Below are 27,885 nucleotides of genomic sequence, written 5' to 3' on the forward strand. Positions count from 1 at the left end.
CTTTAATTTTTGATTGATTGAGAATTGAGTGTTATAGTATATTTTGATTTGCTTTATACGGAGTTATCATGGTCTCATGACTCGGGACATAAATTTTAAAAGTTAACTCGAGTTGGCCCGGGTCGATTCAATATGTTGTCGTCTCAATTTGTTTTTTAAATGATGTCGTCTTGAGTGGGTGAAACCATGTTTTCGTCGATCGTCTATGTTGTATTTAAATTCACCAAATCAACCGGATCATATCAAATCAATTTTTATATAGTTTAGTTCCTTTTCCAACTAGAAATATTAGCTACGTATAAGAAAAAAATTTCATCTGACTCGCAACAATATAACGCTAGCAAACCTTCTGGTTGAAACTTAAAAAAAAAAAAAAGGAAGAAGAAGTAAAACCACAATGTTTGCTTTGCTATTTAATACATTGCGTGAATCTACAGCATTAAAATAAAAAAAAAGAGAAAATGATTGTAAAACTTTAGTTAAATGTCTAGGTTCTTTAACCCGTAAGTATCTTTTAACAGAGCCATTTAAAGCACACCCCTTCTCAATGGAGATCATATAACCAATGCATTAAAATATAAAGGAAAGAAAAAACAAAGAGAGGTTTGAAAAAGAGCAAGAAAGAGATATTCTGATGCTCCCCAGAAGCTAAGAATCACGTGAAGTCTCGCATCATCCCCTCCAAATCACTCTAATCCTACTAATCAATCTCAGCAATTTCACAATCTCAGCAATTTATTTTTATAAATGTATTAAAATGATATTTTTTTGTTATTTTTTTAAAAATTATTTTTAATATTAGCACATTAAAATAATTTAAAAATATCAAAAAAATATTAATTTAAAATAAATAAATAATTTTAATTTTTTTTAGAAAAACACTTTTAAAATGTTTAAACAAATAGAGCTTTACAAACACCTGGCATTCTATTTTAAATATTGATGTCGTTAAATTTAAGTGATTTGCACTAAGATGAAATTTAATCGAGTTGATTCTAATTTTGTTTTTGTACGTATAAAAAATGTATAATATTTTGGACAAAATAAGTGATTATCAAGTTTGTAACTCCATCAAATAACTCAATAACCCGAGCTTTAAATTAAATAAGTATTTGGAAGCATAATAAATCTTTTTATAGTATTAAAAACCTAAAATATTTTAAACAATAGAAGTGATTATGAAGTTTGTAACTTCATCCAGTACATCAATAACATGAGCTTTAAATTAAAAGAATGTTTGAAAGTTCAGTAATTTTATTTTTAGTATGTTTCTTTATGTGATGTTCTTTTAATATTTTTTTTATAATATTTATATTAAATCAAATATATATATATATATATATAATTATTTTAATATATTTTAAAATAAAAAACATTTTATACTACACTACAAAACACATTTTAAGTCGGACAACAAATCAAATTTTACGACAAGATTTTATTGTTATTTTGTTTGAAGGGGGAAGTAGTTAAGTGTTGTCTCCTTCTCCTGTGACAAGCAAAACAGATCAGACTGGATCTTGTCACCAATCACAGGGCCACTTGCACCTCATCCACACACCCTATCCAAATAAATCACACTTGCCCAATCACATGCTTTATTTTCTTTTTCTTTTTCTTTTTTATTAATAGAAAAACTCTATTTTGCCCCCTGTTTTGTGTGGGAGATTCAGTTTTCGTCCTTTTTTTTTAATTATGACGACTGCTTTGCTATTTTTCTTTAGCCTTTTTCTTATTGGTATTTCATTTTCCTTGAAATGTTATTATAACGACTATTTGATTTAGTTTTTATGATACAGTGATTAATCAATTAATTGCGGTAAACTACAGGGACTAGTTTATAACTATCTCTCCTACTTCACTGGAATGCGTGCGCCGCTTTCAAGGAGGTATTGTTCGTTGCTTGTTCTTATAACACACTCTCTTACCAGTCTCTCTTTCTTTTATCTAACCGCGCTCCAATTGTTCGTCGAAATGCCTGAACCATGCTCCACTCAATCACTCACGCACCTAACTACTCCGTAGATTTGATCCCTCGGGTCTTTCTTCCCTCCATGCAACTTGAAGCTACATCTAATAGTCATAATCTTCTCAGAAAAGGAAAAGTAAGCAACCAAGAGTTACGCTTTCTTGCAGTGAAGGAGACGAGTGGATTTCTTGAACTGAAAAGAAGCTGGTGGGGTTCTGGTGGTGGGTTTGTAAGGAGGTGTAATAGAAGGGATTGGGAAAGTTGTGGGAGCGATATTGCATTGGAGACTGAGATTTTGGAGTTCATGAAGAATTCAGAAAATCCACTGATGTTTCCCAGCAAGAAACAGTTGATTGATGCTGGAAGAATGGATCTTGTTGACGCTATCTTGAAGGAAGGAGGTTGGCTCGCGCTGGGTTGGGATTTTGATGATAATGCTGATGATGCTGATGTAGTGGATTGCTATTCTTCTTTAACGGATAATAAAGAATGCAGTACTGCAGAAATTCAAGATAAGGCTTTAGAGTATAATAAAGGACAAAGCTCTCAGGTTTCTTGCTCGTCCTCTAGTATATCACTGTGAGGCTTCTAATTTTTGTTAAACATTCTTGTTTTTAGTTTCAATTGTTATTTCTGTGGATTGAGAGTCAAGTGTTTTTAGATGAGCATGAGTGCAACATGAAGTTGAAAGCTCTCAATTTTTTCATTTCCCCTTCGTTTGCTCGTTGCAAAATATTCATGCTTTTCTATCTTCTTCTTTTTAGTTTTTTCCTTCCGTATTCTTTTCTTCATCCACTTTTCAGTTTGTCAATTGGGAAACCACTTATCCAGAATTAAAAGAAAACTAACAGATATTCATGACTTTTAATGGCCATTTCCATGCCAAATTCCCACAAATTCTTAAGTTATCATTTTCTCATCAATTGGTAGATATTATGGGTAGTTTTTGATCCACCAATTCTGTGCTCTCAGAGAAACAGCGACTGAGGATGATGCTGGGATTGGGGGTATACTGTATCGATTAGAGAAAGAAAGGAATATGAATTTAGGGTTTGCTTTGAAAGAGATTGAAAGCACTACTCGTGTCCAAAGTAGCGACATTAACCATGATTGGCTCCCTAAAACCACAAAGAATGAGGTAAGTTTTAATTTTTAATTTAAACCGGTTACCTGTAATTGTTCTTAAGTTCCATGTCTGATAACGCAGCCATATGTGGATTACTTGCTATTGTAGATGTGTGGGTGCATTTGTAGAATTTTTAATGTATCCCATTTAGGTCATAAATATATCATCATCTCCACCACTTCAGTTATAATTTAAAACGTAATGTGAGTACATGTATACATGTAGCCTTTTGGTATGAAAATGATTTAGTAGCTGGACATTCCTCACAAAACCTAACTCATACTGTTTTTTTTTTCTATTGTAAAAGACAGTTGCTGGCCTCAATGCTAACAATATACCTGGATTATTAAACCCCAACAGTGGTGTAATCAATGATTTGGGAGGCGAGCTTGATCATAGCACATCTTTCTCAAATACTGATGGTTCTGGAAATTCGCTAAATCCAGATACGTGGAGAATTTGGAGCATTAAGAGGGCAGGGTTTTCAGACATGCAATTTGAAGGTATTATGTGAGCTGATGTTCAGGAGGTTTGATTGCATTACATTTTGTATCTGCTAACTTCTGTATGTTTATCGATGTACAGCTGAAGAACTTAGCTCTAATAGAACTCATACAGGAAGCGAGGAGAATGTTTTAGGAGATGAAATACTTGACACAAAGGAGGGTTCTAGTGAAACTGTCAGCAGAAGTCAAGAGAATTGCTCTGATGGAGGGATTAATCAGAATCAAGTACGAAGTCGACTACGTGATCTGGAGTTAGAGCTTTCCTCCGTGCTGCAGGCATTGAAGTCAAACACCAGTGAAACTGTATCACAGAAAGTGGTACCTAAACTATGCCCCCTTTGAATGCAATTTGTTTAAAACTAGATTTTGGAACCCTTCTCTTTTTATACTTTTTTTTCTTATAAGAAAAAGCTGGAAGTCAATGTGGAACTGAACTTATAGCTGTTTATTGTTTGTTACACATTGATAAGTCAATATAAGCTGATCCTGTGCCTGAATTCTGTCTGGTGTTTGTTTGCACCTTATTTGGTAAGTCATGCAATGCATCTTCCACATGCTATTTAATGAAATAGAAAAGGAGATAAAGTTTGAATAGAAATCACCTCTATGTCATTTCTTTCCTGAATAGAGAACACTTGTGAGGGATTTATTTTGTTTCGTCATCAATCTCTCTCTCTCTCTCTCGCCCCTTTCTCTGCTGTCGAATAAATAGTTGAACTACAAAGGTATTAGTTAACTTGGTCAATCAAAATTTAAATGTAAAAGAAGTTCATCACATATTCTGGCCATCAAATTGGAAAAGGCTTTCTCATCTTTTGTATTTTTAGGATTTAATTTAAAGGAGCATTTGCTAGAATAAAGTTTTATTTCTTACAAAAAAGAATTAAGCTTGCAGATTAACAATCTTCATTTTTGTTTTGTTTTCTCAATTCAGGTAGATTTGATCGTCCATGTAGTTTCTTTAGAACCTTATCCAAAGCATATCTTGAACTCTTACAAATCATGTTTTATACTCTTCACCAGGATAATGGAAGCTCCTCTGGTGATTTGCTGAAGCTTTCTGATTCTTGGGAGTTCCAGGAAAATGAGATCATGAATGCCCAGGATAAATTACGGTCAATAAGGGCAAAATTGGCAGTGCTGGAAGGGAAGATGGCACTTGCAATAAGGTATGCTTAGCTCTCTTCATCTAATGGCACATAGAAAAATAAATGGTACATGGCTCTAATTTGCTTTATCATTAATGCCATATTTCTATTTAAACAGTGATGCACAAAAGTTTGTGGAAGAGAAACTGAAAAGGATTGATGATGCTTCTAGAGCTTTGCAGCTTCTCCGTGCTGCTTGTATAGTTTGGCCTAGTTCTGCCTCAGAGGTGCTCCTATCTGGATCGTTTGATGGCTGGGCAACCCAGGTTGGATCCCATCTAAATTGATTGATCAGAAACTTAGAATTAATGGTACTGGCTCATCTAAATTATAGCAAGGAGATGTTTTGCAGCATCAAATGCATTTGCATTTATTTTTGTACTAAAGCGAAATATCCTACATAACTTTGCTACTCATATTGAGAGACGTAATATCAAAAGCCTACAGCCTAATGGGATGTTGGGACTTGGTAGTTATTTGGTTGTCTGGCACTGTACTGCCCTGTGTTTGTGGACAAAACATGTTGCACAACACAGGCAGGCATTATTCATATTAGTTGGGCTTAGTTGAATAACAAAAGCTGTAGTTTACCCAGAGAGAGTTGGGTCTGATGGAACGGTTGTTTCCCACGAATACATGGATTTTGGTTTGTAGATTTATTGATCCTTGCGATTGTTCTGCCCGCCTTTCTCTATTATGTTGCAACCTCTAGTTTGGGCACGTGATGATATAATTTAGGCAGGGTGGGCTGGGGAGAAGGACATTTAGCTCCAACCCATGCTAATGCCACTGGCAGTTCTAGGTTTGACCCCACACTGCCACCAGCCTGCACAAAATAAAGAATAAAAGAGACCTCTTGGTAGTAAAATTATGTCTAACTGTTTGAAATATTTTCATATTTCTGGGATCATACACTGTTCCTAGAATTGGACAATTATCTCCCATATTTTTGAGAATTACGGGTTGAAAGCTGTCAAGACTGCTTATTTTGTGTTAGCTACTGTTACAGATCATTTTTATCTTTCCATTTCTGTTGCTTTACTTGTATTTTTTATATGTTGTTGCCTCGGCAACCAGATCTAGACCTATGCATGTCATCCGTTTGCTTTACATATAAATAATGCAATGGCATGCTGTTAAATTTCCGCATTTCTCCTATTGATTAAACATGTCCTCAATGTGATCATTTCAGACGAGAGTGAAACTTGAATTTCTATTTTGCAGAGAAGGATGCAAAAGTCTAGTGTGGGTATCTTTTCTTTGTATCTGAAACTGTATCCGGGCAGATATGAGGTAAATCTTTTTTGCCAACTTACATAATCAGGTCCCTTGAACACAGTATATCTCAGCACTTTACCTTTGTGGTACAGATCAAGTTCGTTGTTGATGGTGAGTGGAAGATCGATCCCCTACGCCCTATTGTTAACAACAACGGATACGAGAATAATCTGCTCATTATCAAATAAAAACACAGAAAACATGCAACGATGGACACGAGAAGATATTCAAAATCCTAAGAAGGTAAGGAGGCACGCTCGGCAGATTGCTTTTGTGTTCCTCCTTTTCTTTTCGACTCTTCTCTTGTAAACATATTGATTGAGTGAGACATACCATTTCTTTCTCTCGTTCATTCTCTTACTACAGGATTAGGATATGTAAAAAGCACTGCAGACACTTATTTTTCTCACATGTTTTCTTTATTGATGTATAGACATTGTGTATTAAGATGCAATTTCAGGCCTGTATGTTTTATATGAAAGATGATTTTTTTAAAATCATTTCTTAAGATTTCACGAGGTTGTTTACTTTTAAAAAAGTTTATCAACGAGAGAAAAATTTAATTTGATTTTTTAAAAAATATTTCTTTTTATTTTGGCCGGAAAGTATTTTTTTGAAGTTATGAAAAATTCAAAAATATCTTGTTATTTATTAATTATATTAAATTTGATATATAATTTTTTTATTGCTGTATATTTTATTTTGAATTTGTTTTTCAATTTTATCTTTTAAAATTTAATTTAATTTGATTTTCATACTAATTTTAGTTTTTATTGATTTTAATTTTTATTATTTTTTTGATTAAATTTTTTATCTGTTGATCATTTTATACCAATGGTATAACTCAATGCTTTGTTAGTGTAGTGTTTTCATGCGCTTGTTAAACTAGTCATAGGTCCTAAATGTTTATGGAAAGATGTGCGTTTTAGGATTTGTTTTTATTTAGGATTTGTTCATTTCATCTTTTCCTATTAGAAAAACATTATTCATTTTTTACTTTATGTTTATCTATAAATATTACTAATTGTATTTGTCTTTCTAATTACATCTAACTTTTTAATCACTATATTTATTAATATAACATTCAGAATTTATGTGACATATATTTAAACACACCAAGCATAGTTTTAAAATCCAGTATGGTGGATTAACTTGGGCCGGTTTAAAAAAAACATAAGAGAAGTTGAAAACCCTAGTGACCTGATCAAAAACTCGGGTTGACCTATTGATTTAGTTGATCTGGTAAAAAATTAAGTTGCAATCCATTGATTATTTTTTATAACAAAAATAATATTGTTTTGCTTTATATATAAAAAAATATTTAGGGACAACCTATGATAACCTAGTGACCTGGATAAAATCTATGATCCGGGTTTTAAACTGAATCGATTACCTGATTGAATTTAAAAACTATAATGCCAAGTTATTTAACATAATTAATTTTTAAAGACATACTTGATTTGACATTATTAATCAATCTCCAATGCATCCCATTTATATATATACAAGTTATTAATATTTTTTTGATGAAATATTTTAAAATCCAGTCTGGTAGATTGACATGTAATTGCTTATATGATGGTCATTAGAGACTTACATGGTTGTTAATTTTAAAATCTATAAAATTAGTCGAGGTACACGCAAACTAGCTCGGACACCAACGTGAAACTAACAAAAAACTTAGCAACTTGAACCAAATGAATCTCTCGAGTTCTTGCACCATATACCATTTTTAACGTGGATTCCAAGCATTTTGAATAAAATAGTGGGAATAATATTGATTAATGGATGAAGTCAAGAAGAGGGTGTGATAAAAAGTTTTCTTTTATCTAAAAGTTCATGTAGTCAAGAAACATTTTATACATGCATAAAGTTATAACATGGTATTTTTACTATTCATAAAAAAATTGTTCATCCTCTAATATTTTTATGTGAATTACAATAGTGCAATTTTTGATAATTTTCAATTTGACCATTAATTTTTTTTTTCACAATTGAACTATTTTTTAGATCAAAATAGAGTTTAATTGCATTTTTTTTTAAGAGAGGGTTGAATTGAAAGAAAGGAAGCTGAAGTGAAAAAAGCATGTAGCATAGGTTATGGATTGAAAATTTCAATCATAAATTCATCTGAGTTACCCATCTATTTTATCTATTAGATGATCGATCCCTTGAATTTTACAAAATTCAATTTGAATACCAAACTTTATTTTACTAATTTTTCAGTTCCTTTTTAGTTGGAGGAGAGAGATGAGGTTGTTGGATTCTAGTTCAGAGAAAGAAATTGTCCGCTGGTGAGGAATTCGACCACCAAAATAATAGTTTTTTTTTGTGTCAAATGGTTCTATATGATGAAGAGAGTTAAGATTACGTGTTTTTTTTATATTGAAAACACTTGAAAAGTCAGATTTGAGCTAGGGAAGTTTTTGTGTTTTCAGGTGGATTTCAGGTTTTAGGGTGGTTTTTTACGTTTTCCATGAACAAATATTGGTTTAACAAGGTCTTTAGGGGTTTCCCAAGTATTTTGGGCAAAAAATAGGTTGAAAATGAGTTTCTAGGCAAAAAAATAAAAGACTATGTTTTTTTGGCCACCATAGTAGCCGCCTAGCCGGATTCTGGGAATGAACAGACGACATGTCATTTTGTTTCCTGATGAATGGGGCAGACGACGCACTGTGCGCCCAATTAAACTTAAAAAAAAATACAGGCCCATGCGTTTGGGCTTGGTCTAATTTAAAAAAAAAATGAAAAAAATGCATTAGTTGATTTTTTTTTGAAATAAATTTTGGGTTTATGTTTTAATTAGTTTGTGATTATTTTTTAATGATATTAGATGTGTTTAATTTTTAAAGAGGTAGGTATGATTTATCTGTGATTTTTTCTAAATTTTTTATATGTGCAGCCTTGCATTTATTTTTTGTTTTTATTCAATAAATTTTATGTGTGTTGGTTTTTATTGCAATTTTTATGTGTTTTTCTATTACACATTTACTTTGATGGAGAAATTTATTAAACACAATAAGATAAATTACCCATGTTGCGATGTTAAATATTTTGATATTCATTTGTCGCTTAATTTTTTACAGTAACTAAGCATTAAGTTGGTGTTTTATTTCACGATTGTATTTTTTTTTTATCATGTAGTTAAATAAAAAATAGTTTTGGAAAAACAAATCTCACTAGAGTCTATAACCCGTTTCATGGGTTTGGCATACTACCCTGAGTTACCTGGTTCATAGGTTTAACGAGTTTACCCCCTAGTTGATTTTTTTTTTGGTTTTTGATTCGTTAATTATTTTTAATTGTTTTTTCTTGATTTTATTCTGTAATATTTGATTGGTTGAGAAATATATTACTTAATTTATTTTTTTTACTTTCTTTAGGGTCATCATTGTCTTGAGTAAGTTTTTATTTTTAGATCGGTGCTTGATTTTCTAACCATATATTTTTATTTTATAATTAAAAATAATATTTTATAAAAAAACAAATTATTAAACTCAATGGAGTCCATGACACGATTTATTTAGGGATTGAGATCGATCAAATATGTCGTTGTCTCAATAAATTTAATGAATTTTTTTTTTATCTTGGAGTTTTGTTAAAAGCTAAACCATGTTTTTAATAGTCGTTAAAATTACATTTTGATCTATGAAATTAATTAATTTAATTTGGATCAATTTTCACGTAATTTAATTTAAAATTCAAATTAAATAAAAAGTTAAATTGTGAGATTTTAAATTGATATATTAAATCAGATTTAATAACACGATAAAAAAGTTTTCATGGTATTAATAATTTTTAATATTTTAAAAAATTTATCCGAGACAAAAAGCTAATTAACTAGTTAAAGACTGAAATTTGACTAGAAAGTGCAAAATGTCTGTGAAGGTGGGTCTTAAATCATTAAAATTTAAAAGACTTGAGCAAATGATTTTATAATTAGGGTTTTATTTTATAAATTTCCATCGTTGTCGAAAAAAAAGGTAATCTTTGTTTATAACGTTACAAGTGTATCCTTCTTTTTTTTTTTTTTAATAATATGCTATGAGTGTATAGCTTAGAAATACTTAAATAATAATAATAATAATAATAATAATAATAAGAAGTCATTTTTCTAGTCCTGCGAATATTCAAAATATTAAATAACTAACATTTTTTAAATTATAAAAGAAAATTGTATGTTTTAGTTTTTTTTTTGAAATAACTTGAAATCCTAGAGATTGAAAATTCTCATCATGGTTATCAAAACTAGCTTGACTTAACAGGTTTATCTAATCACTTTTCAAGTAAAACAAGATGAATTTGTTTTAAAATTTGTTTAGAAATTAATTCAAACTCGAGTAATTATATAGATTAACATGTGATTTAGTGATTTAACCAAACCAAAGTGAGAATTAATTAAGTCAATATAAAAATTTTTTATTCAAAAACTATTTTCTTTTATATTTTTTTACATTTTCTTTCAAAACAATTTTATTTTGGAATGATCCATAACCTACCCGAATTTTTTACCACATTAAATTATCTAATAACTATAATTCTGATTCATTATACAAACTTGTGTGTTTTTCAAAATAGATATCAGTTTAATGCCTCGTTTGTTTGCTGAAAAATAATTTTATTTTATAAAATAAATTTTAAAAAAGTGAATTTCAGTAAAGTGAATTATTTTTTGATGTTTGATAGTGTAATGAAAAATAAATTGGAAAACACTTTTCAGTATTTGGTTATGTAATAAAAAATAAACTAAAAAATAACTTATTAATATTTTATTTTTTTGTTAATTAAGGGGTCAAAATTCTGATAATTTTAAAACACTTTCTTTATATATTTGAGTATGCCGTTGAAATTATTTTTTTTTCAAGATTTTAATTTTTTTAATATTAAAAATATTTTTTTAAAAATAAAAAATATATATTATTTTAATATATTTTTAAATAAAAAACAATTTTAAAAAATACCGTTTCAACAATTCAAAAAAATTAAAAGAAATTGCTTTGCGTTGTTTTTCCTTATATAAAAATATTATTATAAAAACTAAAACAAAATAAAATCCAAAAAGAGTCCTCACATCTTCCACATCTACCCAAACCAGTCATCTAAAGTTCTAAACTAAAACCCACGCTTCTAGCCTCTCTCTCTCAAATCCCAGCCCGCCGCTTCGTATTTCCACCTCCGGCCTTCCTCTCCAAAACCTCGGCAGAACCCTTATCCACCCCCAACACCACTTGGTGGTGTTTTCTAGTTCACAAAAAAAGTATATAAAAATCTCCCCCCTCCATCCATTAGCAAATGGCGGCCGCTTCTACCTCAGAAATAACAGAGGGACCCGTCCTTAGCCTGATCACCAAACGCCTTCGCGGTCTCAAGAAGAAATTCAACCGAATCGTCCAGATGGAAGAGTCAATCGCCCAAGGAAAGCCTATTAACAAAGAACAAGAGGACTTCCTCCGTTCCAAACCCTCTGTCGCTGCCGCAATTGATGAGCTTGAGAAGCTGCGCCAGCCTCTCTCTGTCGCTGTGTCCGAAGAAATTGAGCTTGCTGCCCATCGACTCAACCCTAAATCTGACAGCACAGTTGTTCCGGAAGCAAGTAATGGAGTGGTGGAGGATCTGTTGCATTTGTTTTATTTTGGGTGCTTGTTTGATGTAAGGTCCCAGAACGATTTCACTGCCACCATGTTGACTCGGACGCATGAAAGAGGTTGCTGCTTGACTTATGATTATGTCACTGATGATGCTACGGATCTGCTTAGCGAGAGGGATTTGGATATGATTTCTATACTGGGTGGTGGTTTGCTCATTTCGCGCCCTGTCAATTCTAGCTTATCTCATAAGAATGCTTTGCAGCGATGCATGGAGCATGCCAAGTTGTGGCTGGCTAATTCTGACCAACCAATTGATTCGAACGTCAACGTTTCCTGTCTGTAATCCCTCTTCTTCTTCTTCTTCTTTAAATAATTATTATTTACGTAATAATTTTTGTTTATTAATTTATGGGGATGCTGTTTCTTTATGTAGATGCTGAATTGAGGGAGAAGCTCAATAAGATCATGGCTTCTGATTATTTCACTACAACACCAGAGATTAAAGCTCCAGTGGAAATGGCTGCTGCTGCTGGCAATTATGTGCCGTTCCAAGTTCCTTTCTCAGCACATATGGACGAAGACTCTGTGGCGCAATACCAGCCAAAGGTATAGAACAGCATTTACTTGTAACTTTCTTTTTTTTTCCTTGTTAAATATGCTTTGGATATTTGATCGTAATGCTGTTATGATTAGTTTGATTTCGGATTTTATGACGTGTTTATTAATATCTACAGTCATGTGAGCTACCTTTTGTTTCCACTTGTTTTTGAATGATCTCATGCTATCCAATATTTGGGCTAAATTTCTTGTTGTCACTACAATAACAAAACTGAGGCAAAGGACATAGTGAGCTCCCCCAATTTCCCCTTACTTCTCAGTTAATATAGTGTTTTTCATAGAAATCAATTATTATTACTCTAAGAGCATTCATAATGGTGGTTTTGGACCCAAACATCGGCAGTAATTAATCACCCAGTGGAATAAAGTGGTTTGACATGATGAATGTTTTTGTCATGATTAGTTTCTTAAGTATTCTGTCACATGATCATCACTATAGGATATGACCAACTATGACATGGTGATGTAGGAGCAAATCTAAAGTAACATCTGAAATCTGATAGTTTACTGTAGCGCGTTACTGTAGCAGGTTTCTTTTAAATAGGTAATTTCAATTTCTAGTTTATCTCATACACTTTATTTATTGTATTTGGGTGGTAGAGATTTAGTTATTTTCAAGGGTTAAGACTTCTTTTTGTCACGGTTGGGCTAGCTATTTGAGGACAATTGACGTGATGAATATGATTGGTATTTTTATGGTAAAATGACATTACATGGTGAAAACAAAATAGAAGGTAAAATGATTGAGGACGGTAAGCCTCACAGGCTCACACTAATAGATTCCAGGAACCTCTCCTTGAATGAAAGCATCACACTTCTCGCATTCATGTTTTAAGCAGAGGCTGCACTTTATTCAATACTGTAATTGAAATGCTATAAGTATAAGTACAAGCTTGAGTTGCCTCTAATCCTAATTATACGTGGGTTGCTAAATAAGAATCATAGAAATTCCTACTTGGCTAGTCATATTTTAGAAGCTCTAACCCTAATCCTTGAAGGAAAAGTAATCACTACTAAGATCCCTGTCGTATGGGCTACTATGGTAAACATCCTCTTTTTCTTTGGGGTGCTTTTATATGAACAAGTTCTTGTTATATTTATCAAGGTTGGTTTCAGCATTGATGAATGAAAATGTTAGAGCTTGATGCCATATTAGTACTTTTTAATAATTCAATTGCTATTGAGAGCTAACTTGCAGTCAGATTTTCAACAAGTAGGAAATTAGATCATAGAAAGTGGTTTTGGACACTGTAACCCCTTTGCATTTGTGTGTGTAAAGGAAATTGTAAAAATACAAAATTGCTCTACCCCATTACAGAATACAGTATGTATGTTATTTTGGCAAGATGACTTCTTCATTGACAGAAGCGAACAACTTGATCTCTTCTCTATTTTATAGAATACAGTATATATGTTATTTGCTTTGCCCTGTCATAGTTCAGTGAAATAGTTTATTTTCTTAGTTAATAGAGCACTGGCTTTGTAATAACAACTTGGAGAATTTATTTATTGAGGATGAAGGGAGGCTAGATTCTTTGATAGTGTGCGTTCTTAATGGTGATTTGTTGTACTTGAAATGCTATTTCAAGACAATCATCTACCTCGCCTACTACTCTGTATATAAGAACTCTCCATGGCTTTTGATATGTTCTTCGATGGGCAAGTTTAGATGAATGTCCTTAGCTGATTGGTCCCTGATTTCAGTAGTTGTTTCTTCACGACAATGTCTTATCCTTCACGATCCTCTCTTAATAAAATTCTTCTATTAGAAACATCATAGAAATAGATCTTTGTAAAACTGCTCTTGTTTTCTAGTTTAAAATTCACAGGGCAATGTTAATTATCACACATGGTTGTGCATTGTATTTCTGTAAGAATCTGTGTCAAATTGTTGCTTACATGTGTGCTAGTTTTGCTTGTCAACAAGGATACTTGAGAATTATATTGCTATTTAAGATATGGCTAAAGTATAGCTGTAAACATCAGCATGCTTTTGGATTTATCCCTGTGGGTATCATTCCATTGTGGATCTTCCCTGAGAAGGGGCTGAATCAGTGGAAGCTTCATGGCAAGAAAGCAGTTGCTATTTTTAGGAATATAGAGGACAGGGCATGGCTTAAAGATTTGTTGATTAAATATCAGAAGTGAACCTATTAACATGGGAGAAGGGTTGGGGTGTGGGGGAGCAAGCGAGCATCCCATTTTGGTTTTTTGTAAAGGGATTGGGAGTATTTACACCATCCTTTGTTGTTGTGAACCATTGATTTTGTGCATAAGCTGCTTGCACTTGTTTTGATTTTATGGTGCTTTGGAAGGATTTGCTCAATTTTATTCTCTTTTCAACTTTATAATTGATTTTTTCAACCCAAAAGAGTGCTGTATTCCTTTTCTCTGTTCTAGTAGAAACTATTAGATTTGCTTAGGTGATTTAGAGTCTTTATTTTTCAAATTATCTAGTATGGAGAGACATTTCAAAGCTTGAATTTTCCATGTAGAAATAAAAGAATGGGAAATGCTTTGTTCAGGCAGTTTTAGTCTGTGTGAGGAGCAGAGAAGGGAAGGCTTACAAAGGACCCTGGTAGTTAAGGAGGTTTGCTTGAAAGGCATTCTCTATGTTGGCGAGAGGGTAACACATCTGTTCTAAGTAGTTACATGTCTTTAGAATTTGTGAATTGTGTTTGAAGCAGAGTTCCATGAAGTTACATGGACAGGAGGTTCCTGTTACACTTAAAAGCGGATAGGATGAAAATTTTAAACCACCTTTTATGATAAGATAAGGCGTTGCATGTTTTACACGTCATCCTATGAAGTAATTAGGGATCTGTTATCTATACCAGCAATTTGAAGCTGCCTTTATTGTAAGTCAAATCATATCATTCTTTCCAGATGTGATATCTTTGAAGCCATCTTGCAAGTTTAGTTTGTTTTTGAAAAATAAAATTAAAAATAGCTTTTACCAGAACATGCTCCTGTTTTCAGTCCTTGGTTTAACAACTATTTTATGACTGCATATTATGTGTATTTTTTTTTTCATTTAAACGAGTTAGCTATGGTTGTTTGCTTCCAAAATATGCTACTCTGTCCGTCCTGTTAAATTAGATTGAACCATGTGATTTATTGTTGGCTGTGATTTTCAATTTCTTAAATCATCCTTTTATTTTGTTTCACTAATAATCTCTTTTGTAAGCCATCCTTTCATTCTGACTGTTTCCTAAACCTATTTCTATTCCAATGGAGTATGTACTGTGCTGGTTTTTGTCGATCACGGAAAGGTGCAACAGATGATAATTCAAAATTGCAATGATTCCAGGCTTTCATTGATTCTCAGTTGGAAATTTAATCAGTTTAATGTTGATGCTGTGTCTGAATTCGTAGAAATTTGCATAACCAAGCCACATCTATCCTGATTATGCTGTTATTGTTTGCTTGGATTTTTGTCAGTCAGTTGGCGAACTATTTTCTTTGGGGAAATCTATACCCATTCTGTTCTCCTCTCCATAATGTGAAAGCAATTATCATTTATATTTTCTTCTGGCCATTTCCTTTCTAGCTTTGTATATTTTCCTTAAGACTTCTAAAACTTTTATTATCATTTATATTCTTAGGAACAAGAGACAGAAAATATCCAACATGAAACTGGTGATGATCAATCTTGTCCTGCTGAGGAACTTCAGAAGGTGCTTGCACTTGGGATGATATAATCTTCTTCCTCGCCTGTGTATTTTTTGCTTGAATGAATGTGGTTGGTTTCTTTATTGCAGGATGAACAAGAGACTGAAAACCCAGCAGTTGTCTCGGATCAAGAAGAGCAAGACAACCCATCTAGAGAAGTTGAAGTATATTATAATCAGAGAGAGGTAGGGCATGTAGAAGTTGATCATAATCAGAGAGAGGCAGAGCCTAAGGAGCAACAATACGTTTCTCGAAGGAACTACCAGAACCAAAGAGGTGGTCGCGGCGGCGGCAATGGTGGTCGCAGGGGTTATTCAAATGGTCGTGGTGGTCGAAGTGGTGGTAGAGGAGGTGGTGGCTACCAGATTGACCGCAACCAACACTATGATCAGCCTGGAAACTATTATCAGAGGAACAACTATAATAATCAAGGAAGGGGTGTCAGAGGTGGTGGGCACACTTATAACAACAATGGTTCTACAGGTGAAGCCCCGGCTGATGTTGGGGTGGCTTCATGATGACACTCGTTGCTTGTCCGTAGGGTGTCGAGTTCCATGTTTTTTAGGCTGGTGGTGAAAACATTTCTTTTGCTTTATGTGAAACTTGTCCAGAATGCAGGTTGATGTTTACGAATACACCACCCAGGACACCCCTCCTTTTTGTAGTTCAGCCTGCGAACTTCCATTGAAAACTTTTAAGAAAATGAAGTTCAGCTTGATTTGCTAAAAAAGGGGTTAATTAGCGAACTTTTAGCGGCTTCTTGTTGATGAACTTGATCGGTGTTGGGTTAGGCAGGCAGGCAGATAGGTTTTCTTGGTATATGTGGCAGAGCTGTAAGGTTTATTGTTATTTAACTCTACTTCTCTCGCCGTTCACTTTGATTGACCAGTGAATATGCGATCCGGTATCCATCAACAATCCCCGTTGCTATCTTCATCTTTTTTTTTAAAAAAAAATATCTAATATAATTTATATTATTTTTTAGTATATATTTTCAAATGAAAACCCTCTAGCTTGAAACTTATATTAATTTATATTATTTTATTTTATTAATTTTGTTAAATAAAATAAGGGCTGTAAAATAAAATGAGGCTGTGGGAATTGACCGAGGTGGTGACATCGATAAATTTATCATTGGACCGTTATTAATACGCACATGCCCTTATAGGATGCATGTAACCCGGGCTAAAATAAGTACCCACCAACGATGAACAAGTTAGCTTTATCAAATTACCAATTTACCCATTCGTTTGAGAAATTTTATATCCCTTGTCAAAATTATTAATAATAATTGTGTATCTCAAAATAATTACCCACCAACGATGTATAAGTTAGGCTTCGGGCCCAGAAAACAAAAAAAGTGATTAGGCCTGTTTGGTATTTAATAATAATAATAATAAAAGAAGCAAATGGGTCTTCCGTTTAAATTCTAATTTTTGTCTTAAGAAAGGTGTTACCCTCATGTCCCGTTGACTTTTCTTGCCATTTTTTTGTGTGGGAAAAACATTTTCCTTAAAAATGAGTTATTTTTTATTATTTAGATATATTAAAAATAATAATTAAAAAAAATTATGATGTTTGTGATAAAGAAGAAGAATAAGAAGAAGAAGAAGAAGATAATGATTATAGTTATAATGGTAGTTATAATGATAATATTTGTGATGATGATTGTAATAATAATAGTATTGATTACGATGATAATAATTATATAATAATGATTGTTGTGATAATAACTATGAAAGTATTGACTACTAGTGACGAGATGGGGCTTTTTTTTTTTTATCATGGAAGTGTTGATATTAAAAGGTTATAATTGTAATATTTATGGTGGTGGTTGTGATAGTAATAATATTGATGGTAGTTATTGTTGTTGTAAAATAATAATTGTTATGGTAATAATTATGATAATGCTGATAACCAAAGATGAAAATTGAGATGGTGATTTTTTATTATGACAATGATGGTTAAAGATTAGGGTAGAATGATGATAAAACAGTGATTCAGTTGTTATTATTACGATGGTAATATTATTTCTCCAACTAAAATAATTAAATGATAGTATATTGAGAGTTGGAAATACTAAGAAAAATACTCTCCCTTCTTTTAGAGATTACTACTCAAGGGTTAATAAAAAAATATTTTTTATTAATTTATTTTTTAATATTTATTTCTCACCGACAAAAATACTCTAATACTGCTTCACAAGTTAATACTAGGACCGTTGTTTTTTCGACAAATTAGTGCACAAAAGCACCTTTGCATTATGTGGACCGTTGTTTTATTATTATTATTATTCTCTATGGGAATATATATATATATATATATATATGTGGCTGGAAGAATATAGGCGCAAGGTAAGTGGCGGACGTAAGAAAGGTGCGATGATATGAGCCGCAGATATAAATTCACCAATGAATCCTCTTATTTCTGATTCCCAGCTGTGCAATCCTTCTTTTTGTCTTTTGGCCCCCACCACCACCGCTTTCTTTCTTTTTAATTAAAAATACACCATCAACTTTTTTTCTTTCTTTCAGCGTAAATTACACTCATGGCCCCTCTTTTTCTGGAATTTGGACGGTGCCAATTCTTTGACATATTAGTCCCTCTTTTATTATCCATGGTTTTAAAACTTGGATTAGCCTAAGAATCAATCTAAATCCTTGCCAATTCTGGTTTGGATTCATTCGAGTCATGGAAGAAATAAGAAATGAAATGAAATCTAGTTATCCTAATTAAAAACTTATAATTAACTTTGATAAATCAAGTTATTAACCCACTAACTATTTTAAAAAAATATTTTTGATTAAAATGATATTATTTTAATTTTTTTAAAAAAATTAGAGTTGACTCGAGTCAACCATCCCAACCATGCTTTTGAGAATTTTTTTAATTTTTAATTGTTTTTATTTTTATTTTTATGTGCTGATATTAAAAATAAAAAATATTATATCAATATATTAAAAAAAAACCCCTTTAAAAAGCAATTTCTATAATCCTTCCCCATTTATAATTTTCAATCCTCCCAGTTTCGATGCATTGGCTCCCATAATATATATATATATATATATATATATATATATATATATATATATATATATAGAGTTTTCAATGCTTTTAATTTGGATGGAATGATTTCCATCCCTCCCTTTGGATGTATAGTAAGTCATTCATCATTTCTCTTCTAAATCTTTTCACTTTACCCATGAATCTTGAAAAAAATAGCATAAATTTGTTCTTAAAATTGAGAGAAAAAGAGTTCAAATTTAAATTGTAGAAAGGAAAAGTATTCTTCTCTCCATCTACAATGACATGTCTCAGAAATCTCGCAACTGGGATTCTATTTTACTTGGGTTTTTTTTTTTTTTTTATGAATTCTACTCTCTAATTTTTTGGTTATTTCAATAGAGATTTTTGTTTGTTTGAATTGACACCCCATTATTATGTTAAATTATTAATAGATACTTTATTTTATTTTTTTGTTCGATCGACACCCTTTATATATATATATATATATATATATATATATATATATATATATATATATATATATATATACTATGACTAAGGGCACTTCCACTTATGAATTTGGGTCAGGTTTGCCCCTATGCTTCAAAGAGTAAATTGCATGGCTAATAATATGATAATTGTCGGGTTTGGGATGCGTCGCTTTGAAGCATTTGGGCAAATCTTTTATTTTCATTATTTATTTTTTAATTTTATTATTTATTATTTATTTAATTTTATAAATTATTTTAATTTATTTTCTATAACATTATTATAATCTTAAATAAACTTCTCAATATTTAGTTTGTGCTTTATTTTCTAAGTATCTATCTATATTATGGTATAATTAAATAAAAAATAATTTTTTTTAAAAAAAGTTCTTAAACTCAATAATATCTATCATCCAAACCATGAATTTTAAAGGTTTAGCCTTGAGATTCTAGTCGATCTAATATATTATTATATCAATATTAAAAAATAATTATTTTAAATTTATTTTAAAAGTCAATTTCTTTTTTTTTTTGGACCTCTAGTTTTCTGTGGATATTACAAATCAAGTGGTCAAATCATGAGAACTTTCATTTCAAGAAAACTAAATAGTTTTTGAATATTTTGTTTATTGAAATCTTTGTTGATTCAAGAGGAAGGGCGACCCTTTAAACTAGCATTCTGTGCATCAATTTTGATAATAAATTTTCTTGGATATTTGATATCAAGATTCGAAAGTAGCAACTCAACGAAGGAGGCAAAACTTCTTGACCACCTTACCAATCCTACGAAGTTGAAGTGCTTACAGCTACTCAGGTCTTTGTTTGATTCCAAAATACTTAAATGTTTTGTTTTCTTATTTCTTAATGGCCTCCACTATAGTAGAACATAGATTCGGAAAAAAAATACCACTCCACAGGACAACAACGCAGACGCAGTTTCTGGACAATAATTAATTGTTAATTTAGGTGAAATGAAGTCGAAGGGACTTCCTAGAGCCTTTCTTAAGCCCTATCGGCGGTCCTTGTAATGGCCGGTCACCTCAAAGAATCTGATTCCCTGTACTGGAAACATAATTTTCCATCACTCTGGACCTTATATAGAGCACTCCCACCAAGTCCTACTTTCAAGACAAAGCCTTTCCTCCATTTGCAACAGCTTTATTTGGAGTAAAGCATTCTAGCTACGTGAGTCAGCTATGGAGTTTGGTTGGCCAGTTTTTCAGCGAGGAAGAACAGTGCAAACAAGATTCTTTAATTTTGATCACTCCAATGGATTTGCATGCACAAAGCCAGCTGCTGGGGTTGTGGATGTCCATTCTGTAGACGCATGGAGATCCTATTTCGAGGCCAACAAGCAAAACAACAAATTGGTAAAAAATCTCATTCTTTTCTGTTTTTTCTATTTCCTCTGGTACCTTACATTATGCATGCTAATTGTAAACGTTAATCTTTCCTTCCCTGTTTTTTAAAAAGTTATTTTATTTAAACAATATTAAATTGATATTTTTTTAGAAGTTTAATGGTTTTGATATGTTAGTGTGAATTTTTTAAAAAAATACAATAAAATATTATTTTAATGTATTTTAAATTAAAAATTAATTTTAAAAATATTACATGTTTGGTATTTCCATGCACAATTTCAAATTTTTTTCTAACTAGAGGTGTTTTCAACGTAAAAAAACACATCATTCTCAAGTTATATGACTTGCATAAATCTGGGTGGAAAAAATAAATGAAACGAGAAATCGGAAAAAGGATTTATCTCCTCTATCATCTATGTGATTGATAGCACAACATTTATTTTCTTACGGTTTCCTCTTCTGGTGTTAAAGCTGGTGATTGAATTCACGGCGACATGGTGTGGACCTTGCCGATACATGGAACAGACCATGAAGGACTTTGCTGCCAAGTACACAGACGTTGTGTTCATCAGGATTGACGTTGATGAACTGCAGGTAACAACACTCTTATCCTTCCACAGCTAGCTACTGCACGATGATATATTGGTTTGGCTTGTTGCCTTCTTAATTAAACCATGACAAAAATGTACATTGAAACAGCATGTGGCTCAGCAATTCAATGTGACTACCATGCCAGCATTTTCACTCTTGAAGAAAGGGAAGATAGTTGACGAGGTAGCAGGGGTCAAGAAGAGTGAGCTTGAGAACAAGATTGAGAAGCATGGGATGATATGATTGCCACGATACTTAACTATTAATGCCATGTCCATGGCGAATCCCTGCTGGAATGTATATTCCAGCAGAAGAGAAGAATAAAACAAGGCCTCAAAAGCAATTTGCTGAGGCAAAAATAAGGCCATCCTTTTTTCTTTTTTCTTTTCTTCTTCTTGATTGCTATTATTTAATATATGTATTGTAATGCCAAGTTAATTTTTATTTAAGAAAACTCATTTTCTCTCTGTCCACTGTTATCAACAAGTTAAGGTTGCTTGTTGAATATAATTGACATGCAGAATTGCACTTCCTCCATGGAAGATACTAGTTAGGAGTGGAACAAAGCCTCAAGCATGATATAAAAACATCAATCATCAAACCTAGCTCGGAATAGTGAATCAAGCTCGGAATAGCAAGTCAGTCCCGAAACTCAGTTGACCCACCACCTATCTGACTCAATCAACTCATTAACAATTTGATGGAGCTGGATCAACCAGAACCCATGATCTTCAGTTTCATTGCTATGCGAAAAACAGAGATTGCTTTACCAAATTGATAATTCCAACCAATTATGTCAATTATGAAAACAGTAGCAGTACTTGTAAAACTTGAAATTGGAATGCATTGACAAATTCCAGAAACTAGAAACGATATCATGCATGGCACAAAAATTTTGAGCAGAAGGCGCCTGTCATCTGGCGGCAGCTTGGCCAATAGTCAAGGATTACAGGTTCATCCATGCCACATTATACCAATGATAGCGCGGAGATTCACAAAAAGCTTCAAGCTTTCTTCCTAATATGCACAATCTTACTCTAGAACAGAGCAAAAAAATTAAAGTATTTACATTCAATTGACTTAAATTGATAATCAGTGTTGATGTAATTAACTTAAATCGATGGCTGGTGTTGAATGGACAAGTGACAGCCCAGATTTTGAACTCTGAATTAATTGTCAGATAGTGCTTTCTTGAGGTCAGATTTCTGCTCCGCGGTAAGTCTTGATGGAAATGTGATATCAAACTTGATTCGAAGGTTTCCTCTCTTGTTGGGCTCTTTTGAGACGGGCATTCCTTCATCCGAGATAAGGACCTCGTGACCCGGTTTGACAATATCCGATACAGGGACTGTGAGATATCTTCCATCCAAGGTTGTCAATTCGATGGTTTTCCCCGTGAGAGCCTCCAGTAGTGACACTTTCTGATTGACCACCAGATCATTCCCGTCCCTCTTGAAAACAGGATGGGGCTTCTCATCCACCACAAAAATAAGATCAGCGGGGATGGTACCAGGTTCTTGATTGCCTTTCTCAGGAAAAGTGATTTTTGTGCCCTTCTTCCAGCCAGGTTTGATGTCTATCTTTAAGATTTCCTCGATTGTTTTCGGCTTCCTGCAAGAGAGAGTTACGAACACATCAAACCAGCAGCAGCACAGCAAATGGCAATCAAAAGGGGAAGGAAAAAGAACAACAAATCGGTAGAAATCAGCGCGCCATAAAATCCTCAATGTTCACACATTTCGAATATCTGTAACCAAGACGGGTCATCCGTGGAAAAGATATTAAACTTCTACAGTCCATTCCAGCTCGTTTCATAGTGTCTAAAGCTGTGTATGGCAGCGACATCATTTAACCTAAGTGCCACAGAAACTGAAATTTAACCTTTTGCATATCAACCCTGAATGACTCACTCAAAGCCTTAAAGAACAGATTTCTCTGATTAACATAAACCAACAACAATCCATCCAATTCAGAATTTCAATCTTGCATAGCACTGCTCAAGAACAGCCAACCTATGGGGCTGTCATCAACAGGACTAATGGATGAATCCACGTTTTGGAGGTTCGTACAATTTAGCTATTTTATCCCCCAAAATTACTTGATCTCTGCTGCATTTTCATCCAAGCTATCCTATTGAAAAACTCGCAAATAGGTATTCATTTATCAATACACTGATTCTCAATATTCTCTCATCCTCGGTATATCCTCATAGCTAAATTTATCAGCAACCAACGAATGAGGGCCTTTTTTTTTTATTCTCATAATAGAGGGAAAAAAAAAATACAAGTCTCCATCACAATACTAATTGGGTTCCCTTTACGCCATTTCCCAAGATCATATTTTTTTCTTCTATAAAATTAACTAAAGTGAAAATAGAAATAATAAAAAAAGGCATAGATTAACGAGAGATAAATAAATATAAAAGCGGAAAAACTACAGAGAAGAAAAGAAAAGAAAAGCAAGGGAGGGGCTAACCCGAAGTCATCAGGAACAGAACGGGAAATCCTCATCTTTCTTCGGGTACCTTTATAAAGCTCCTCCAAAGTGCAAAGCAACTTGCTCTCAACGGGCGCCGCTTTCCTTTTAACCTCGGACCCATAACTATTATGATTATTATTCCTAAAATAACCCTTACCAACACCACCGGATCCGCCGCTTCCGAAGAATTCGGAGAAAATATCATCGGCGTCACGCGGATTGAACTTGAAAGAAGCGCCGACGTTGGTATTGGGAGGGGGGGCTTGATCGAAAGACTTGAGGCCTTCTTCACCGTAGAGATCATAGATCTGACGCTTGTTAGGGTCTGATAGGACATCGTAAGCTTCGGAGATAAGCTTGAATTTGGCTTCTGCCTCTTTCTTGTTTACAGGGTTCTTGTCTGGATGCCATTTCATTGCCAGTCTCTTGTAAGCCTTTTTCATGTCCTCTTCCGTTGCGTTGCGGTTCAGTTTCAGTACGTTGTAGTAATCAAAACCCATTTCTTCTTTCTTTCTTTCTTTCTTATTCGAACAGCAAAATCAAATGCAGAGAGGGAGAGGAACAGACTAGACCAGAAGACACAGGGTGTATGGCTCCTCCCGTGTTTGTGGGGTTTTTTCCTTCTTTTTTTTTCCTTACTTGGACTAGAAAACCGGCGGTCGGCGGGGTGTGCGAACCAGCAGGAGGATTAGAGTGCTGTTAACGCGATCCGATGGATATTTTTAAGAATAATATATATCACTCAGTCCCTGCTTTTATTATAACTCTGTGAATTAATCCCTTCTTGTTCTAGAAATAAGAAGTCAGTCCCTGGAATATTTTCTTTTTCCTAAATCCTCCTTCTGAATGCCGAAGTCGTGGGTTGAGTGGCCCGGTGACGCAACGTTGTTTTAATAAAAAAATATTAATTTAAAATAAAATTTAATAAAAAACAGGTTTTAATTTCCGAGTTTACGTGTCGAGCCGGATTATATTTTATAATTATGTTTATAATAAATGATATTGTAATATTTGGACAAGAATAAAGGATATTTAAGGAAACAAAGAGAACGATCACACCGCCATAGAGAACATAGAGAGTCGACATGGGGTAAAGGGATCGGTTAATTATATTTGTAAGAAGTGAGGGACTATATCATAGTTTACACTGTTCGATTTTAAATAGGCAAATGCGATGTGATGCTGGTGTGACAGCTTTGAGGCAAAGAAAAATCTGTGACCGACCAAGTATATTGAAGGACAACCTTACTTAATATTCTCTTTTACCTTTTTTTTTTTTTTATTTTTTTAATTGTGGCTGTCGAATCTGATTTGATCGTTATTTTTAAAAATATTTTTTATTTAAAAATATATTAATGTAATATTTTTTATTTTTTAAAAATTATTTTTATATAAATATATTAGAATAATTTGAAAAAATACTTTTAAATAAAAAATATTTTTTAAAAAAACCTAACTCTTGTTTGGAACACAATACCAAATAAAAAATTAATAACCACCTGTCTTTTTGAAAAATTTTAAATTATAAGTTTTTGAATTTTTAGGTTATTTTAATGTATTGAAATATAAGTAAATTTAAAAAATAATAAAAATATTATCTCAATATATTTTTAAATCAAAATTATTTAAAAATTAGTTGGAAGTGGGGGTAGATTTTTAAAAATTAAAAAATTAGCTGTGAGTGGTGGTAGATTTTTATTTTTAGAATTTTTCAAGTATATTTATTTTATAAAAATATTAAATTAATATTTTCTAATCATTTTAATATAATAATATTAAATAAATTATTTTAATATATTTTAAAAAAATTTAAAATTTTTATACCAAACACACACTCGGTGTTTTGGTAAATACGGTGTAAGGTATTTCTATAAAAATATTTTTTAATTAAAAATATTTTAAAATAATATTTTAACTCTCAATATTATCCAGCTAAAATTATTAAGAATTATCTAAAAAATATTGATTCGATATATATAAAAAAAAAATCTGAAACTTTTAGAGAACCGGATTGAACCGCATGTGGCATGACAATTAAAAGCACTTTATGAAAATAAGAGCATCTTGGCTGAAGAAAGGTGTTTGGTGACGACGGCTGACCAAAAGAATAAGGTAGAGAGAGAGAGAGAGAGAGAGAACGTGCAATCGAGTCATGGTAGAAAGCTGGACCGCTGCTGACGCGGGAGTAATGTGTATGTTGACTTTTTTCATGACATGTCAGCTTTATCAGAATCATGTATTACGCGGCTGTACTTGACAACTGGGAGTCATGTGTGTATTGACTTTTTTAATGCCACGTGTGCTTATCAAAATTAGGTATTGCCCTGCTGGTCCTAAAACTACCGGGAGAGTGGGTGGGCAGTGGAGCTTATCTTGTTCTTTAAGTTTTCTACTCTTTTTTTTACCTTTTAATTACATCCTTCCATGAATTTTTCTTTTCTAACCTTGTTTTTTTTTTAATTACATTCTTTTTATGGACTAATTAAATAAAAAAAAATTTAGGATTATAGTGAAAAAATCAAAATAAGTGTTAAAGGACTAAAAAGTAAAATACGGAAAAAAACATTGCCAGCCCAAAATTCATTACCTTTCTCTACTAAAAGATTTGGCATGCTTCTCTCTTTTTTCTTCTAATTCACCCTACTTTTTTTTTCATTTTTTTTTTTTATTATCTTTTAATTTCATCATTTTTTCCCCTTAATCATCCTTATATATTTTTAAGAGTTTATTGTGTTATCTTTAATCCAATCAAGTTGACTGGATTATATTATAACAATTCTCATATATTTTATTTTTTCACTTAGATCAAGCAAGTAGTTAAATTAATAGATTTTTTTCCTGTTATTTTTTTTTAATTTTTTACCTCAAGATTATTTTACATGTTAGGATGGGTTGCTTTTATAATAATCAAGCCGATTGAATCATATAAGTATAACTTTCACATAATTTAATTTTAAATAAAAACTAATTAATAAGTTAAATTAAGAGATTTTAAAATTAGTTTACCAGACGAGGTTCAATAATAATGCCAACTAATTTTTCATGGCTAGACTCTTTTGTTACAATTTTTTTTTTTTTGAAATGATACCCAATATAGCTATAGCTATGATATATAAACTAGTAAATCCAAAGACTAATTTCCTTCCCATTAGATTTATATTAGATCATTTACACTTGGACCTGTATATTTATAAGATTATTTTTTATATTATTTAAATTTCAGTGTAGATTTTATTTTTGAATCCAAGAAGAGAAAAAACCCATTAACCTAACTATTTCATACATTCAAACTCGATTTGATTTGAACTTGAACTTAAACAAGGAGCCGTGGTTAAGCCTAGATTGAGCTGGACTTAGGCCCAAAAATCAATCTAAGGGGCCCATTCATAAATGGGTAAGCACGCACTCGATGAAATATGTTGAAAAAGGCCCATAGATAAAGAAAAATGCTCACTAAAAATCAAGCAGCTCAAAGTGCAAAGTGACCAAGAGCCGCCCGTGAAAGATTGATGATGAAATATCAAAAATAACTTTTTTAAAATAAAAAAATATATATTATTATTTTAATATATAAGATCTTCATAGTAGCTGAGACGTAGCTTAGCACAGCAAGAGGCAATCTCCAGTGTTAAATCTCAAAATCCCACTTGGCAGTTTGTCGTCATTTGATTTAAGGTGAAACATGGAGAGTAAGGAAAGTCCTGGGCAGGGAAGAAGCCTCTCAGTGTTCAGAAGCAAAATGGTTGCGCTCACAGAAGTTGAGTTCTAGGAGAGAGCAAGTATAAGATTGAAAGGAAAAATGGAAGAAGGGACACACAAACTCCACAGCAATCAAATCTCTTCAAATCTAGGCTTCAACATCATCTCCATGGCTAAAGCAAGGTGAATGCTCATTCTCAAATCTCACATGTATAAGAAACTGTTTGGAAATCTAGTGTGATAGTTAAAAAACAATAACTATCACACTATCTAATTTATCTAATTACGATGATTAGAAATTGAAGGTATACATCTCTCATTAAAAAAAAAAATCTTTTCTCGACAAAACTAATGATG

The 27,885-nt window shown here is 32.4% G+C and overlaps 4 protein-coding genes across 7 annotated transcripts; 3 read left to right on the top strand and 1 right to left on the bottom strand.

The window, feature by feature from the left end:
* The first annotated feature begins 1,869 nt into the window (after window positions 1-1,869).
* LOC133704262 (protein PTST homolog 2, chloroplastic-like) lies at window positions 1,870-6,508 on the top strand. Of its 3 annotated transcripts, none has more exons than XM_062129043.1 (8): window positions 1,870-2,548; window positions 2,942-3,107; window positions 3,403-3,598; window positions 3,714-3,919; window positions 4,625-4,770; window positions 4,868-5,015; window positions 5,974-6,042; window positions 6,120-6,508. In XM_062129043.1, exons 1-8 carry the CDS (start codon window positions 1,986-1,988, stop codon window positions 6,213-6,215), a joined length of 1,590 nt encoding a protein of 529 aa, XP_061985027.1. In that variant the 5' UTR covers window positions 1,870-1,985; the 3' UTR covers window positions 6,216-6,508. The 3 variants fall into 3 exon arrangements, 2 of the variants coding, with proteins under 2 accessions (XP_061985027.1, XP_061985026.1); XR_009844030.1 differs by having other exon boundaries at window positions 1,872-2,548; window positions 3,681-3,919; window positions 4,868-5,060; window positions 6,120-6,227; XM_062129042.1 differs by having other exon boundaries at window positions 1,873-2,548; window positions 3,681-3,919.
* A 4,593-nt stretch (window positions 6,509-11,101) lies between these two features.
* LOC133705868 (uncharacterized) lies at window positions 11,102-16,780 on the top strand. 2 transcript variants are annotated; one of them, XM_062131275.1, is made up of 4 exons: window positions 11,102-11,950; window positions 12,049-12,221; window positions 15,839-15,910; window positions 15,995-16,780. In XM_062131275.1, the coding sequence occupies exons 1-4, from the start codon at window positions 11,320-11,322 to the stop codon at window positions 16,421-16,423; spliced, it is 1,305 nt and encodes a 434-aa protein (XP_061987259.1). In that variant the 5' UTR covers window positions 11,102-11,319; the 3' UTR covers window positions 16,424-16,780. The 2 variants fall into 2 exon arrangements, with proteins under 2 accessions (XP_061987259.1, XP_061987260.1); XM_062131276.1 differs by lacking the exon at window positions 15,839-15,910.
* A 3,288-nt stretch (window positions 16,781-20,068) lies between these two features.
* Window positions 20,069-21,818, top strand: LOC133705340 (thioredoxin H-type 2-like). The gene is made up of 3 exons (XM_062130475.1): window positions 20,069-20,769; window positions 21,232-21,354; window positions 21,460-21,818. The coding sequence occupies exons 1-3, from the start codon at window positions 20,596-20,598 to the stop codon at window positions 21,592-21,594; spliced, it is 432 nt and encodes a 143-aa protein (XP_061986459.1). The 5' UTR covers window positions 20,069-20,595; the 3' UTR covers window positions 21,595-21,818.
* A 426-nt stretch (window positions 21,819-22,244) lies between these two features.
* LOC133705339 (uncharacterized) lies at window positions 22,245-24,536 on the bottom strand. Its single transcript, XM_062130474.1, has 2 exons — window positions 23,827-24,536; window positions 22,245-22,962 (listed from the first exon to the last, which is right to left on the bottom strand). Exons 1-2 carry the CDS (start codon window positions 24,327-24,329, stop codon window positions 22,521-22,523), a joined length of 945 nt encoding a protein of 314 aa, XP_061986458.1. The 5' UTR covers window positions 24,330-24,536; the 3' UTR covers window positions 22,245-22,520.
* Window positions 24,537-27,885: the final 3,349 nt, after the last annotated feature.

This window comes from Populus nigra, chromosome 10 (assembly GCF_951802175.1).
Source record: "Populus nigra chromosome 10, ddPopNigr1.1, whole genome shotgun sequence".
NCBI lineage: Eukaryota > Viridiplantae > Streptophyta > Magnoliopsida > Malpighiales > Salicaceae > Populus > Populus nigra.